Genomic DNA, 16364 nt, shown 5'->3' with positions numbered 1-16364 from the left:
TGTCCTTTAAAAAAAATCTATCTGAGCTCTTTTATTATGTACAGGGTGCTATATGAGGTGTTTGTTTATAAAAAAATAATAAATCAATCAACAAATGGAAGTTAAAATCAAATACTGATCTATATTTACAAGCAAGTGCTTTTATTTATTTTTTTCTTTTGCTTTCTTTTTTGTTCATTTTTATTTGTTTTTCTTCTGCCATTTGCAAACAACAATAAATAACAATCTAATGGAGATTTTGGTATTAAGTATTAAGCTCAAGAAAGAAACATTTATTACATCACAAAACAATTACATCCATGTTGCAATTGTCGATCAAGGAATTTTAAATGTACAATTTAAACAATCCTTTGGACATTAACGGTTCAGGAACATGGTTAATATTGAAGTGAATATTTTTTCCTCATTTTAAAAAGCTTGTTTTCCAAATAAATATAGGGCACAAAATAATGATCTAATATTTCAAAGAAGAGATTCAGAGAAACTATATTCTAAAGTTATTTTTGAAGAGATTTTAACAACTATTGCTTTGTATGCCACCTTTGTGTGTGGCTTTCAATGTCTCTAACTGCATACATGACCTGATAATAGAGAAGAGTTTCTTTAGAAGAACACTTCCGGTGCATTGCAGAACATATGAATTTCTGTATGTTTATTTTCCTGTAACTCTTTACCTTTTTTGCTCCTCTCCCTTTCATGGGTATCTTCACATGGGAATCAACATTTATTTATTTATTTCTATTTCATATTTCTTATCCTCCCATTTGCCTCAGATAGAATCTTTGAGTGGTGTACAATGTAATCGATAAAATAAACTTAAAATCATAATAATTTAACTATGAAACTTTTAAAAGCTTGCTACGTTATCTCTCATGCATTCATGGATTGACTGCTACTTATATATATTTACATCTCTATATATCAAGGTACATTATTATATGTTACCTTGATGTGGTGATATGATGGAGGAATGCATACACCCCAAACTGCAAAGACAGAACAAAAAAGGCCTATTTGGTGGAAATAAACAATTAGGATTCATTCAAGGAGACTGGCATAAACATCAGTTTCACTTCTTTTTTAGTTGTTCCTTCGTATTCAGATCAGGTCTCCGAATAATGATATAGCACTTGGGAGAAAAGATGCAGGCCAGTAATCCAGCCGCTGAAGACAAAATGGAGAAGATCTCCACAGCAACCACATATTTTCCCTTGGTGCTCAAATAGGTGGGAACAAATGTCACCCAGACACTGCAAAAGACCAACATGCTGAAGGTGATGAATTTGGCTTCATTGAAGCTGTCAGGTAAATTCCTAGCCAAGAAGGCTACCGTGAAGGTGACAGCTGTCAAGAAGCCCATACAGCCAAGGACAGTATAAAACATAGTGGTTGATCCTTCATTACATTCCAAGACAATTTCTTCAACTATGGAGTGCATGTCTGAATCTGGAAATGGGGGAGAAATTGCCAACCACACTGCACAAATGGTGAATTGAGCCATGAAGACAGATAGCACGATTGTGTTGGTCATCCTTCTCCCCACCCATTTCCTTATTTTGGAGCCTGGCTTGGTGGTCATGAAAGCAAGCACTACTATGGTTGTTTTACCCAAAATACAAGAAAGGGCTATAGAGAAAGCGATGCCAAAAGTAGTTTGTCGCATGAGACATTTCACTTGATCAGGTTGCCCAATGAAGAGCAGAGTACAAAGGAAGGAGAACAGGAGAGCAAGGAGAAGTGTATAGGTGAGGTTTCTGTTGTTGGCTTTGACAATGGGAGTGTCCTTGTGTTTAATGAAGATTCCCAACACCACAGCTGAGATGACAGAAAAGGAGACTGCAATAATTACCAAAGAAATACCCAATGGCTCTTGGAAAGTCAAATAAGTTACTGTTTTTGGAAGACAATTATTTCGACCTTTGTTTGGATGTTGATCCTCTTGACATGGAAAACAATCATCTAAGTCTGGGGGAAAAGAACAAATAAATCTGTTTCATGGAACCATTATAGCTTTTAAGCATGAAAAAGTATTAACATATTAGATTTAATAATATCCTATGAGTTCATAATATTCTTCTCAAAACAATTTACAATGAAATTAATTATATAATTGTTGTGACCCAGCAGGATCCGATTTAGGTGCTGCTGGACTCGGATAGTGAGGCCTCATTTCAGTCTGCCCTGGATGATGTGGAAGACCCTGTGCTGGTTCAGATTTAGAGCAGGGACCTGAGGGGCTGGTTGGCCATCAGGAGGTGCCTGATGCTAGAGTGAGAAGGGCTGAGAAACGAAAGCAGCAGCTTCGTAGGCCAGGCTCAGAGACGATAATTAGCACAGGTGGTTGTAAATTGGCCCCTCCCAAGAGAGCTTATAGGTGAGGCGTTGGGAGGGGACATTTGCAGGAAACAACAGATTGAAATTAGCAGTGAAGAAAGTTGATGTCTTAGAGCCGTGTTTGAATATCTAGTTTGTTGTTCTTGTATTTTGAGTTATCTGGGCCCTCGGCCAAACGGTTTGTTATGTTGCAATTAAACAGAGGAAAACAGCCAAGCCTGTGTTTTGGCTTGTTCACAGGTGTGGAGAGAGTGGGGTTAGAACATATAATGCAGTGTTCAATTTTTATATTCTTTATGTTATACAGTTATCTCAAAACTTTTATATGACATTTATTCTTCAGGTGGAATAGGCAGGAAAAAGAATTGAAATAGCAGGAAAAAATGTTACACAAATTGAATTTGATGGAAAATGACCTTACGTTCAAAAATATATAATAAATAAATTTCTGGATTGTTTATTGACATGCAATGGTTACCTGCCAAATGTCTACAAGTCATAAGAAGAGTCCAAATCTGAGTATTCTATTGATCCTTAAGAGAGATTATGCTATTTAAAATGAACTGGTAGATTGTAGCATTAAATATTTCCCAAATGTGCTGTTTCAAAAAGCTACTGGACTTTCTTTGTTTTTTTCCTTGAAAACATTTTGCTTCTCATACAAGAAGCTTCTTCAGTTCTGAGTGAAGCAAGTCAGTCAGAACTGAAGAAGCTTCTTGGATGAGAAGACATCTTAGATGTTTTCAAGGAAACAAGGAACTCCACTTGCCTTTTGAAAAAGCAACTTTGGGACAGAAAGCACTTTGGATGACTGAGAATCTTCATAGACATTAAATATCTCTTTGAATTAGAAACAAGTAGTTCACATTTTTCATTGCTCATCTATACAACCTATAAGACAGCTCAAAATTTTCAGACACCATAATACTGATTAAAAAGTGAACCCCAATTATATTTATTAATTATTGATATATTCAATATATTCCTTTGCTCACCCATCTGGTCAGCTATCTTGCCTTCTGGGCACTGTCTACAGTCGTAGCAGCAGGATAATTTCCCTTCTATTTTTACCTTGCTGTAGCCAAAAGGACATTTCCCATTACAGATGGAAAGAGGCAATGTCTGTTCATAAATAAAATCAGAATTATTTCACATAAAGAACGTAAAGGTCAAGAGTGTTCATTTTATCAGGTATATATACCCAAACTTTTCACATCCTGATCAAACTTTAGTGTACTATTTCCCCATTTTTCTTTGTTTAAATTCACAAAAACAATCCTTCCGAAACTTTTGAAAATCTATCAAGATTTCTGGGTTTCCTGAATCCCGGGATCTCCAATCATTTCCCCATATTTGGGGTGCTTGGAGGGAAAATCAGGCAACCATGGCAGAAGGCGGAGTATCAGAAGAAAGCCTGATTTCAGCTGGAGGAGTTCAGCCAGCCCCAGACATCAAAGCTCCAGACATCCAAGCTGCAATGCCTTTCCCAGCGGCAGAAGCAATTAAGGATGAGTACTGGTGGAAATCAACCCCTAAGGCAGCTAAAGTTGCGTTCCCTACCCCAATTCTCAAATAAAGGGAAGGTTCTCGAGAGAGCTGGCAAGGGTGGACTGGATGTAGGACTGGGCACAAGCCAGGCTTCCAAAGCCCCAGATTGAATCCCTGGGGCGTGCAATAGAGCAACTGAGAGAGAATTTTGACCGGACCACCCACCATGATGAATAAGAGGTGGGGAAAATTTGACAGGGAATCAGACCAGCTAGCTCTATTCCTTGATTCAGCAGATACCCACGTAAAATGCTATGGGCACCTGTACCCATCCCCCAGAGCCATGGTGAACACCATCACAGAGGGGCTAGAGGGAGAAGTTGATCGTAATAAATGACTGCATTTCTTTTGAACTTTGTCTCGAGGCTCATAAATTAATTAGGTCATCTCTGGAAACTTCACAATAGGGTTAAGACTTGAACTTTGGGTGCTATCTAACAAAATGAAATTCAATGGTGAAAAAAGTTAGGTTCTACATTTTGGCAAGAAAAACAAAATGCACAGGTACAATATATATGGTACCTTGCTCAATAGGAGGAACCATGAGAAGGGTCTTGTAGTCCTAGTGGACAACCATTTAAATAATAGCCAGGAGTGTGTAGCAGCTGCCAAAAAAGTCAACAAGTTCTAGGCTACATAAACAGAGGGATAGAATCAAGATCACATGAAGTGCTAATACCACTTTATAATGCCTTGATAAGGCCACACTTGGAATACTGCATCCGGTCTGATCACCATGATGTACAAAAGATGTGCAGAGTCTAGAAAGAGTGCAGAAGATTAGAGGTCTGGAGGCTAAAACATATGAAGAATTGTTGCAGGAACTGACTATGTCTAATTTCATGAAAAGAAGGACGAGAGTAGACATGATAGAAGTGTTCCAATATTTCAGGATCTGCCACAAAGAAGAGGGAGTTAAACTGTTCTCCAAAGCAGCTGAGGGTAGGCAGGAAGCAATTGGTCAAAACTAACCAAGGAGAGAAGCAATTTAGAACTAACAGAAATTTCCTGACTGTTAGAACAATTAATCTTTGGAATAACTTGCCTCCAGAAGTTGTGAATGCAACATGGGAGATTTTAAAGAAAAGATTGGACAACCATTTGTCTGAAATGATGTAGGGTTTCCTGAGTATGGGGGGGGGGGAATTGGACTAGAATACCTCCAAAGTTATGCTGTTATTTCCCAAACAATCATGCTGAATTTGCAAGTTGAAATCCACCCCTCATAAACTTGCTGGGTTAGAGAAACATTTTCTTAACTGTTCCTTTTTTTTCTAATGTAGTTAAAGACACCTAATTACTTCAATTCAATTGTCCTTTATATGGCTCAGCAAGGGTTTAATAGGTAGACATATTGTTTCACGAGAATGACATATTAGGATTCAAACAAAGAAAATAATTCTATTTCCTTCGGGGTCAAAATATATATATAGTCACTTGGACTGTTAGATTTCAAGTCAGGCTTCTCCAAAAAGGACATCTCATCTACCACACTTTGAGGTTTCATGTAAAACTAATTAATTCACTTAAGTGCCTACTGTTGTCCATCTCTACGATACATTTCATTATTTATCTTAGCATTCTGTTTTTCCATAATCCCTTTTTACCTTACTGGTAATAGGAATTATTATGCGCGCTCCCTACGCTCCCCGGCTCCTGGGGCAAAGCTGGAGCCCCCCCCGTGGGCGCCGCCATTCCAGGGGGTCCCAGCAAGCCACCCTATGGCAGGGCGCCACTCCAAGGCACCCTGTGGTCCCCTTAGACTTCAGGGGAACCCAACGGAGCAGCAAAAAGGCGGACGCGTGCATCCGCCACCTTCGGCTGCAAGAAGTCGTCTCTGTTGTTCACTCTAAATTGTTATGTGTATGCATGAAGAACAATTTACATTAAACAGTGCAAGTGTGTGCAGAATGCAGCGCACAACTGGCACACATCTAGCACGCACTTGGGTTGCGAACCAGTAGTAAAATGTGCAGCAACCCACCCCTGCACTACAATCCTAGGCTGTATTAACATAGGGATAGAAAAAAGATTTGGATTCGTAACTGTCTGACCAACCGCACTCAATGTATAGTCCTCAATGGAATTGCACCAACAGTTCCATTGCAGTGGAGTACCCCAAGGCTCTGTTTTTGGCCAAGTACTCTTCAATAACTTCATCAATGATTTGTATAAGGGGATAGATGGGGAACTCATCAAATTTGCAGATGACACCATCTGCAATAGCCAACACTCTAGAAGATAGATGTCAACTTGTAAAGCATTTCCATGACTATTATTAAGTTGACATCGAAAAGGGAGAAAAATTCCATGCATGTTAATATACATGAAACAAAAAAATGAGGTTGTTACATCCAAGTTTGATTATGATTGTGATTAATTATTTACTTATGTGGATCAATGAACACATGATTTCCTAAAAAGTCGGGAAAAATGAGACACACCTGGTTAAATATGAGGGGCCAAACAGCATCCTTGGCAGAAATGGTAAGGAGCTTCTCTGGGGGAGCCACGGGGTCGATCTTTCCAATTTGGACTTTCAGAAAGGACATGTTTGGAAATATGACCCAATTGAAAACATCAAACCCAGTTTCCAATTCTCCATTGGAGTCAAAAGAAACCTTTTCTCCAGCACTGTTGTTAAAGGAGACTTGCTGCAAAAAATGATGGAGCTGAATGGGAAAAAAACACCAAAGAAATATAAATATTAACTGGATTCTTTGAAAGGAATCATAAAGATACTTTACATAAGTGATTCATACATAAAATAAAGTTCATATGCTAGTGGGTGTTTATTCAAAATTTTTCAATAGCTTCAATTTATTTTCAAATTGCATCCAATTTTGCATAAATGGCCTTCATGGTTTAGATTATTCAGATAATAATTGTTTTTTTAAAAAAAATGCTTTAGTTTTTGCAAGGAGAATACCATGAACATTCAAAACTATCTGTAAAGGGAGGGATGGAGGTCTACTGTTAAGTATTATGAACTATAAATAAAGACACTTTCAAAAGGAAAGGAGGAAAAAAATCTATAAACCAACATTTTCTACATGATTCCTGGATTGGATTAGTAAACACTACCTGCCATGGTGATTGAAAGAAGTACTTCGAGCTCTTCTTATTCATTTTTCGACTCCACTGGAGTTTGGAGGCATGCAAGGCTCTCAAAGCATGTGCCACAGCATAGACTGCATTGTAGATGCTGTAACTATGTCCACCCATGGTGGTCTCAAAGACAGAATTGGGAAGAGTCTCCAGTTTCTCTTCTCCAGTGCAGATCCTTTCAGCATCCTCATCTGTAACATCACTGGAGAATGAGCATTCAAATGCATCTTTCCAGAAATCCCTAATAAAACCATCTTCTCTGTCAAAATTTGGGTTTTTCTTCTGAACAAATTGTTGAAATCCTCCTAATTCCTTTGAGTGAAGTGCAAAGGAAATTGCACCATGGAGAAAATCAATGGGCAATGTTCTTTGCATCAGAATAGAGGTGAATTCCATTTGAGCTGTCATGATCCAAACTTTGGCTTTTCTCTCCTTTGGAATATCATCCGAATCTAAACCAGAGATCATCATCCTCAATGTCACTATGCTTGTAATTTCAGCATTGAAGATGACTGCAATGACTGTACTCCCCATGATCACTTTATATATTTTATCTGCCTTATCCACCATTTCAGCAGCCTCACTACCATACATCATTTGGGGTAGACATTCTATAAAGTCAAAGCAGATTCCTCTCTCTGAAAACATGGAAAGACTCTTTTGAACAAATCTCTCCCTATCTTCCTCAAACAGAGAAATCAACCCAACCCAGGTCCATCCAAAATGCAATAGTAAATGTAGCACTCCTTTAAGTTGGTGGATCTCATCAGGGAACATCCATTTGACAAAAATTCCTTCTTGGTCATTATTCATCAAAGGAGCTGATCCATATGTAATCTAATTGGGGAAATATGGGTGAACATAGGATGAAAGGAAACAGACTTTTAAAAAATTAAAGAAAGAATGCATTTTTAACTTAATACAATAATTGGGTTTGAGTAGGATACAGAAAGAGGCTTCATCAAATGCACTGTAAGGGTTATGGATGTTTAATACTGATCATGAATTAAAGAAGTGACTGGCCTTTATGATGTTACTATTTAATACATTTACTATTATATGACAAATAGTTCTTGCCTTGAAATCTTTGTCATAGGAGTTATCATAAGGACTTAACATCTGAAAATAACAACTAGCTTATGAACTTGTTCCATATTTCTTCTCACCTGGGGAAATTTGTAGTTGCATAGAGTTGTTGCCATGTTGACACAGGTTTTAGTCTGGGGTCCTCCAATGACAGCTACCGTATTGGTTTGGTCATTACATTTGTAGTTGGGGATAAATTTATCTTTTGTGGATAGAAATTTCATTGCTAAAAGAGATGCTGTGTATTCTTCAAGATAATTGGTAGCGATGTGGAAACCGAGGCTAACGTTGGGTAAAATATCAAAATGTTCATTGATCTCCTTTACAGCAAATGCCAAAGCCAAAGCATGTTGATAATTATGAGTGAGGAACCTTCAGTGAAAGTTACAAATGACATTAAAAGTTGCTGCTTCAGATTCAGACAGTTAATATTTTTAATAATATGTATCTAGTGCTTATGCATTTTGATATAAGGAATCAGTGATGAGGAGGGGGAGATAAGCTAACATTGTAGTGAGAAAGCATTTGTAGCCTGCATTCTTCTCTATTTTAGATTATACTTCTGGTGAACTGCAAAATTCATTGTAAAGTATCTCTTCCAAATGAACTTAGATGTCAAAGTATCATTTAATTTTAGTTCTATCTATATTTTGCCAGTGATTTTTAATGGTGGGAAGTCAGTTTAATGTTTCAACACTAAACAAGTCTGAAAAGAATTCTCAAATGCACTTGGGGATGCTTTATTTCTTGGTGAGGTGAAACAGGGGGGAGGGATTCGGATGAACCTGAGGGCATGTAGAACCTCTAGATCTTTATTTTCAAAAAAGGACTTTATTGAAGGAAGAAAGTCTCCTGATGAAAAATTCATACAATTTATGAGTCACATCACTTTGTCTCAATTTGACTTTCTGTATTTAAAAAAGGAGGCATTTCTGAGAATTCTCTAATAAAAATGGCTATATATGGACATAGGAAGTTGATTATTGACTAAATAGCAAATGATATGGTTCAGGAGAAAAATGCTATAGGAAAAAAGAAGCTGGAGGAGAAGCAGTTACAGGAGGATACTTACAGATACTGATCAAGCACTTCACGAGAGGGGAAGCTTTCAAAAGTGATCTCATTGGAAAGAAAGAAGACCTGATAAATAATTGCAGCAATGATTAAGTCTCCAGGTTGATAATACTTGTGAACAATTGGAAGAGGACTACCGAGTTTGCAGTTGTAAACAGGAGAAATTAATATTATGTTAGGAAAAAAGAATAAAATCAATGTTCTGAATATAACCAACTCACTATAACATATGGCCATAGTAGATATTAAACAGTAGCTCCTATTTTATCATTCAGATGAAGAATTGGGTTGGCCACCCATTAATGTTACCTACAGTTAAGACAATGAACATTCTATGGAATTAACAATAGGAAATATCAGGTCTAACAGAAATCCCCCTTTTCCCTGCCTGCATGTAGTTCTGTATTTCTGAACAGAGATTAATGCAATGTAATGTCTCAATCTAGGATCACAGTTTTGTCAGTGTCTGCTGGAATGCCCTTGTGACATGGAGAAGAAGTGACAATGACTATACTTAATGAGAAATCAATAATATTACTTGCAACAGTACTTTGTTTGAAAAATATCAGAGAGAGACATGCTTATTATGTCTCAGTAGACACTACTGCATTGTTATGAACTTTTGGAATTTAGACATTAAGTGGAAAATGGGAGAGTGAAAGGTCATACGTACAAAAGAAAAAAAATAGAGAAAACAATAGCGGAAATACATTTATTGAACTCATTTTTCTTACTCTTTGCTTAATATAATAACTATCATGATACTATTACCAATATATGGTCTATCATGATACTTCTACTATTACCCATTCCTTGCCACAACTCTTGCCCTCCAGGTATGTTCCAAAACATGCCAATCAGAGGTGGCATTCAGCTGGTTCTCTCTGGTTCAGGTGAATCAGTAGCGGTAGCTGCAGGAGGCTCTACCCAACATCTGGACATAATGTATAAGCACTCCGCATGCATCATTTTTGGCCTCTACGCACCCCATTTTTGGCCCATTCCAGGCAATGCGGATCACCGCCATCTATGACTGCCAGATGGGACGCATGTAAAACAGAACACATGGAGGCCAAAAATAGGATGCATGGAGGCCAAAAATGGGATGCGCAAACCCCTAAAATGGGGCGTGTGGAGGCTGAAAAGGGGAAGAGTGGAAGCGGTGATAGGCCGCGGTGATCCTCGCAGCTAGGAACAACTGATTATCAGTTTTCCAGGAGGCTGATCCAACCACTAATCAGCTGCTCATGCTAAATCAGGCTGTATTTAAGCTGACCAGTCTTTTTCCTTTTTGCTGCAAGGAGGCAAATTGCTGGGAGCAATTGAGTGAGAGCCCTTTGTTGATAATCTTCATATCTAATAAATTTCTCATTAAATGACAAATATTTTTTTGCATCTGGAATCCTTTTCATAAGAATGATTATGAGGACTCAACATCTGAAAATAATAAATGCATGAACTTTCCATCTTGCTCCATATTTGTAGTTGCACAGAGTAGTTGCCATATGGAGACAGATTTTAGTATGGGGTCCTCCAATGATGGCTACCTTATTGGTCTGGTCATTAAATTTGTAGTTTGAGATAAATTTATCCTTTGTAAATAGAAATTCCATTGCTAAAAGGTAAGTTGTATATTACTCAAGATTGCTGGTAGCGATGTGGAAACTGAGGCTAACATTGGACAAAATCCTAGAATTTTCATTGATTTTTGAGTGCTCCCTCTGATATATGTTGTTTTCTGGACACTGCAGCAACTAGAGTACATTTGTTGTACCCCACCTGCCATACCAACTGTGACAATTTCTGTGGTAGACTGATGAGGCCATGCTTATAAATTCTGTAGCTTTCTCTCATTCATTAGATTAGTGAAGTTCTTGACACTTTGAAAACAAAGTGATGCTAAATTGTGTGTGAACGTAGAATTTAGAGATCACTAAGGTCCACTGCAATCAGCAATAATGTAATCATATTACATTGGAGGCTAAAAGATAAAAAAAAGAAGGAAGGAAGGAAGGAAGGAAGGAAGGAAGGAAGGAAGGAAGGAAGGAAGGAAGGAAGGTAAAATGTATCAATAATAAATATATTATTGTTAGTTCTATTGCAGGATAAAAGGGATGCAAATCATTAAAGAAATAGTGACAACACAACAATGGAAAAGGTAACATCATGTCTTCAGAATAGGATTTTAACAAATTCAAGAGAGGATGATTTCTTAGTATGTTTCATGGTTGGAGTAAAAGCAAGGGTTAGGTCTTTTTTTTCCTACCTATTTATTTACTATTGCATCTATAATGTATTAGAGATCGGTCAGGCAGAAGAGGTACAGGTGAAACTCGAAAAAATTATAATATCGTGTAAAAGTTCATTTATTTCAGTAATGCAACTTAAAAGGTGAAACTAATATATGAGATAAGACTCATTACATGCAAAGAAAGATAGTTCAAGCCGTGATTTGTCATAATTGTGATGATTAGGGCGTAGAGCTCATGAAAACCCCAAATCCACCATATCAGAAAATTAGAATATTACATGCAATCAATAAAACAAGGATTGCACATAGAACAATATCAGACCTCTGAACAGTATAAGCATGCATATGTACTCAGTACTTGGTTTGGACCCCTTTTGCAGCAATTACTGCCTCAATGTGGCGTGGCATGAAAGCTATCAGCCTGTGGCATTGCTGACATGTTATGGAAGACCAGGATGCTTCAATAGCGGCCTTCAGCTCTTCTGCATTGTTCAGTCTCATGTCACACATCTTTCTCTTGACAATGCGCCATAGATTCCCTATGGGGTTCAGGTCAGACGGGTTTGCTGGCCAATCAAGCACAGTAATCCCACAGTCATTGAACCAGGTTTTTGTGCTTTTGGCAGTGTGGGCAGCTGGAAAATGAAATCAGCATTCCCATAAAGCTCGTCTGCGGAAGGAACCATGAAGTGCTCCAAAATCTCCCGGTAGATGGCTGCATTGGCCCTGGCCTTAATGAAGCACAGTGGTCCAAAGTCCTGTTGCTCAGTGATCCAAAGTCCTCTTTTCTGATGAGAGCAACTTTTGCCAAAAGCACCAAAAACTGGTTCAATGACTGTTGGATTACTGTGCTTGATTGGCCTCTCCAATCTTCCTCCATACTCTGGATCCTTTGTTTCTAAATGAGATGCAAAAGTTGCTATTGAAGCATCCTTATTTTCCATAACACCTCAGCAATACCACAGGCTGATAGCTTCCATGCATGCCACATTGAGGCAGTAATTGCTGCAAAAGGGGTCCAAACCAAGTACTGAGTACATTTCTTTGCTTGTACTGTCCAGAGGTCCGATATTGTTCTATGTACAATCCTTGTTTTATTGATTACATGTAATATTCTAATTTTCTGAGATGGTGGATTTGGGGTTTTCATGAGCTGTACGCCATAATCATCACAATTATGACAAATCACGGCTTGAACTATCTTGCTTTGCATGTAATGAGTCTATCTCAAATATTAGTTTCACCTTTTAAGTTGCATTACTGAAATAAATGAACTTTTGCATGATATTCTAATTTTTCGAGTTTCACCTGTATGTTACTGATCCCGTACCCCATAAGCGCATTTTGTTAGATTGGACCTAGCATGAAAGCACTTTCTGCCCTGGCCTTACCTTGGGGATCATTCTCGTGCTCAAGGTGTAGCTGGCCCCAACAATGTCATCCTTCTGGAAAGCCCTTAAAAGATTGGAATGTCAAATGTCCCGGAAAATATGTGATAGAGCAGCCCCTATGACATGATCTAATATGATATTTAATTGAAATGCACTGTGTGTTATTCTATTTAGTCATTTTGTTTCTATCTTTGAATTTAATTTGGCTTCTTCTACTATGCATGCCCAATATAGTGTCCTGTTGCATTTGAGGAGAGCTTCAGGGAGATGATAGTCCTTCCTGGGGCTTGCAGGGGTACCCTATTCCATCGTTGGTTCCAGGTCCAGCTATTAAAACTTCCTGGGACCTTGGGGGATACCCTTGAGCTGCGATGTCCTGCCTTATAGCCGGAACATTGTGAGTGAAATGGGGCAGTTAGCGGTGAAAGGAGAATGGAGACCGTCGGCGGCTGCCGGCGTGGGTGTGGTCAACAGCTGCGGCGGGATGCCCGGCTTGTGGTCTCTGCAGCCGGCGTGGGTATGGTAAGCAGTGGCGGCGGGATGCCCAGTCTGGGGTCTCTACAGATGCCGCTCCCCACACCGTGGTGTTATCCCGGTTGCTCCCCCCCTCCTTTCTTTTTTTTATTTTTTTTTATAAACATTTATTTATTTATGTAACAGACATATACAGGTTATCTTATTAGGAGTAACATTTTCTCCCTCCCCTCCCCCTCCCCCCACCCACCCCCCCATTTCCCCACCCTAACCCTCCCTAACCCAACCCCTGACTTCCCAGATAGAGTCAGAAGCATAGTTACCAGCAAATCTGAAAAACAAATATCCCAATAATCATATGCATATATCAGAATAAGAACAAGATAATACAAAAAAAGACAAAAAAAGGAGAAAAACCATCATAACCTCCTTTCCAAAACCATTACTACATATTTATGAAGCATTTCTCAACCAAATCCCATAGACACTTCCTTTGAACCATACCTTGATTTTACAAAATCAATCCAGGGATACCAATCTATAGTATACTTATCGTAAGAGTGATCTTTTAGGTATACAGAAATTTTATCCATTTCGGCAAAATTTGCTACCTTAAGTATCCATTCTTCTATAGAGCATAATTCTGCTTTCTTCCAATATTGTGCTATCAGCAGTCTAGCTGCTGTAATCATATACAATATTAATTTAGTTTCAGCAACAGTGCAGTCAGGTACTATGCCCAATAAAAAAAATTGGGGAGCAAATTTAATTTTTCTTTTAAGAATCTTCTTCTGCATTATCCACCATATTGTAATCCATAAAGCCTTAACTTTCTTACAGGACCACCAAATATGAAAGTAAGAAGCGTTTGAACAATCACACCTCCAGCACTTAGGATTGTAATTTGGATACATTTTAGACAGCTTAGCTGGATCTAAATGCCATCTATAAAACATCTTGTAAAAATTTTCCCTTAAATTCTGAGCTTGCGTAAACTTCCCATTTCTAATCCAAATCTTCTCCCATGTATCTAACATTATAGGTTCCTCTATATTCTGTGCCCACTTTACCATACAGTCCTTAACTAACTCAGAAGCAGAGTCTCTCTTTATCAAAATATTATATATTCTTTTAATATGAAATTGTCCTTGGTCCCTAATTTGCTCAGTCAACTCATCATACGTATTCTCAATACCTATCCTCATATCTTCCTTAAACCTAAATTGTAACTGTTGATACTGAAACCAAGTCTGAACAATCTTTTTATCTTTTAGTTCATCTATCAACTTTAGCTCCCAATGATTATCTACCCAATCCAACAGTTGAGCATATGTAGTTTCATCGTGCCTCTGTGTTATACTAATATTTTCTATCATATGCCTTGGTATTACCCAGTCAGGAATCTTACATTGCATATTTGGCTGATACTTCTTCCAGACTCTTAACAACGCAGACCTGCATATATGCGTTCTAAAAACAAAATCCTGCTTTTTACCATACATTAAATACGCATGCCAACCATAAAGCAGATCATATCCTTCTAGATTAAGAATTCTCTCCTCCGTCATATTTATCTAGTTACTAATTGCTCCCAGGACAGCTGCATCATAATACAACATCAGATTAGGCATTTTCAATCCTCCTCTCTCCCGCACGTCTTGTATAATCTTCAACTTAACTCTGGGTTTTTTCCCATCCCATATAAATTTATTTATGTCCCCTTGCCACTCTAACAAAGTAGCCTCTCTTTTAATTATTGGTATCATCTGAAACAGAAATAAGAACCTCGGTAGTATATTCATCTTAACCGCAGCTATCCTTCCTAAGAAAGACAGCTTCAGTTTCCTCCACGAGGCCATTTCTTGTTGAACCTTATGCCAAAGCGGCTCATAATTATTTTTATAAAGTTTTGTATTAGAGTTTGTTAAATAAACCCCCAGATATTTAACTTTTTTAACTACTTCAAAACCCGATAACTGCTGGAGTCGTTCAGCTTGAGTACTAGACATATTCTTAAGCAACATTTTTGTCTTAGAATAATTCACCTTAAACCCCGAAACCGCCCCATAATCCAGAATCTCATGTAATAACGGTTCAATAGATTGTATAGGTTTCGAGATAGTAAGAACTAGGTCATCAGCAAAAGCTCTCAATTTATATTCATGATGCCTAATCCGAACACCTTGAATCTCTGTAGATTGACATATCCTAATCAACAATATTTCCAATATTAATACAAATATAAGTGGAGATAGGGGACATCCTTGTCTAGTTCCTTTCTCTATTTTACAATCTGTAGTTAAAGTATTATTTATTATCAACCGAGCTGTCTGTTCTTGATATATAGCTCTAATAGCTTGTAAAAAATACCTACCCATACCCATCTTCTTCAATACCTCAATCAAAAATTGCCAGTGTACTTGATCAAAAGCTTTTTCAGCATCCAAAAATATCAAAGCCGCTGGGTATTGGCTATTCTTTTCTAAATATTCCATAAGGTCCAGTACGTATCTTACATTATACTTCATAAATCTACCTGATATAAATCCAGTCTGGTCTGGATGAATAATTTGCTGCAGTATCGGCATTAATCTATTAGCCAGTACCTTTGCAAATATCTTATAATCTACATTAAGTAAAGAAATAGGTCTATAATTATTTGGTTGTGATCCCTCCTGACCTTCTTTAGGTATCAGAGAAATAAAAGCTGTTTTCCAAGATGGGGGAATCTTTCCATTGACCATCACTTCCATAAAAAGTTTTTTAAGAGGTTCCACCATCTCTGCCATTAAAGTCTTATAGTAAACAGCTGTAAGACCATCCGTCCCAGGCGCCTTCCCAGTCTTCAATTGAGTAATAGCCTCCCTTATCTCCTCAGTTGTTATTGGCTGGTCTAACCCTTCCTTCTGTTCTAATGTAAGTTGTGGAACTTTAACCCGTCCTAAATAATTAACTATACCAGATAATGTAATCTTATCCTTAGCATATAACTTAGAATAAAAATCTACAAACACCCTCTGAATATCTTTTTGTAGATAAACCATTTTACCCTTATCCTCAACCTTATCTATGATATTTTGAGTTCTCCTTTTCCGTAA

At 37.9% G+C, this 16364-nt stretch overlaps 1 protein-coding gene across 1 annotated transcript; it reads right to left on the bottom strand.

Moving 5' to 3' along the window:
• Positions 1-1069: 1069 nt before the first annotated feature.
• On the bottom strand, positions 1070-7524 carry LOC309401286 (vomeronasal type-2 receptor 26-like; the record flags this gene model as incomplete). The annotated part of the gene is made up of 3 exons (XM_081970354.1): positions 1070-1965; positions 3330-3409; positions 6992-7524. 3 exons carry the CDS (start codon positions 7522-7524, stop codon positions 1070-1072), a joined length of 1509 nt encoding a protein of 502 aa, XP_081826480.1.
• Between the last annotated feature and the right edge of the window lie 8840 nt (positions 7525-16364).

The sequence above is a fragment of the Natrix helvetica genome (genome assembly GCF_964273705.1).
Source record: "Natrix helvetica genome assembly, chromosome: Z".
In the NCBI taxonomy this organism is placed as follows: Eukaryota; Metazoa; Chordata; class Lepidosauria; order Squamata; family Natricidae; genus Natrix; species Natrix helvetica.
This window is presented reverse-complemented; position numbering and strand designations above follow the sequence as displayed.